Below are 1,564 nucleotides of genomic sequence, written 5' to 3' on the forward strand. Positions count from 1 at the left end.
AATTGCCGCCCATTATCCGAATGGATCACTTCCGGCACGCAAAATTTAAAGAAAACCTCGTGGACTAGAATGTTGACGACTTCCGCCGCGGTGGCTTCCTTCATGGCCTTCAGAAAGGTAAACTTTGAGAAGTGGTCCACGACGACGAATATCCACGCATGCCCTCGTTTCGACCGGATACTTCGGATACTTCCCCAAGAAGTCGACGTATATCTTCTGGATCGGGCGGTCGGTGCGCACTTCTTCTCCAATTCCGACCTGGATCCGGTAGTTTTGTGCCTTGGTCTCCTTGCAAATGTCGCATTTCCACACGTAGTCCCTGACTTGTATAGCCATGTTGGGCCAATAGAATTGCCGGCGCAGCGCGTGCAGCGTTTTTCTCATGCCTCCATGAGCTGACTTCTCGACGCTTGTGCTCGTAGGATAAGCCCTGCAGTCGGCGACTCCGGCACCCAGAGATTCCAACTCGTGCCCTCGACTTCATCTTCAAAGCTATCGTGCACTGTCCTCTTGAACAGGAGTCTGCCCTGCACTTTCAAATCCGACAGTTTCTGTTGTTGGCTCATCACCTCCTTCACCAACCCTTGGTACTCGGTGCTCTCGAACTCCACGGTCTGAAATCTCAACAGATCCGCCGGGGCCAATTCAACCTCTTTCACGCTTCTGCGGTACTGCATGGAGAAAGGGAATGCTTGCAGTTCTAGAGACCACCTGGCCAATCTCCCGCTCAAGTCTTTGAGATTCATCAGCCACTGCAGGCTCGCATGATCGATGATTACCTAAACGGCATCATCTCCACGTACGGTCGGAATCGATGTATGGCCAGTTTTTCAGCTAGGCATTCTTTCTCGGACACCGAATAGTTAATCTGGTGCTTATTGAGTTTGGCAGAGAAGAAGGCGATCGGCCTTTTATGCTGCTCGTCGTCCAACTGGAGCAACACGGCTCCTAATCCGTAGTGAGATGCGTCACATTAAATAAAAATGGGTCTTTTAAAATCCGCCTGAACTAACACCGGGGCTGTGGTGAAGGCTAGTTTCAAGGTTTCCACGGCATTAATTGCTTTGTCGCTCAACGCAAATTAACCCGTTCTTTTGTTTAAGGCATCATTCAACGGTACTGAGATCTCGGCGAAGTTCTTTATGATTCGGCGATACCACCCCGCCCTACCTAGGAAGCTTCGCAGTTCCTTGACCGACTTCGGGTTCGGAATGTTCCGGATCGCCTCCACTCTTTCCGGATCCATACGCAATGTCCTGCCGCCTATGATGAACCCTAAGTAATTTATGTTGCGGAAACAGAATTTCGACTTCGCCATGTCTATGGTAAGGTTCGCGTTCTTCAGACACTCGGCCACCAATTCCAGGTATTTCAGATGCGTCTGAAAATCTGCCGATATTATGAGTAAGTCGTCCAGGTATACGAACACGTTTGACCTAAGACTCGTCGGGATCACCTTATCCATGAGCCTGCATAGTTGTTGAGCGGCGTTGCAGAGCCTGAATGGCATGTGGCGGAACTGGTACAGCGGCCTCTCCGGTACGGTAAGATGCCCTCGATGCAT

The 1,564-nt window shown here is 50.6% G+C and overlaps 1 protein-coding gene across 1 annotated transcript; it reads right to left on the reverse strand.

Moving 5' to 3' along the window:
• Window positions 1–380: 380 nt before the first annotated feature.
• Window positions 381–1,564, reverse strand: LOC135441008 (uncharacterized). Its single transcript, XM_064700443.1, has 3 exons — window positions 1,171–1,564; window positions 780–948; window positions 381–663 (listed from the first exon to the last, which is right to left on the reverse strand). The coding sequence occupies exons 1-3, from the start codon at window positions 1,562–1,564 to the stop codon at window positions 381–383; spliced, it is 846 nt and encodes a 281-aa protein (XP_064556513.1).

This window comes from Drosophila montana, unplaced genomic scaffold (assembly GCF_035044405.1).
Source record: "Drosophila montana isolate Dmon_TW-CO22-7 unplaced genomic scaffold, ASM3504440v1 contig_1132_1, whole genome shotgun sequence".
Taxonomy (NCBI): Eukaryota; Metazoa; Arthropoda; class Insecta; order Diptera; family Drosophilidae; genus Drosophila; species Drosophila montana.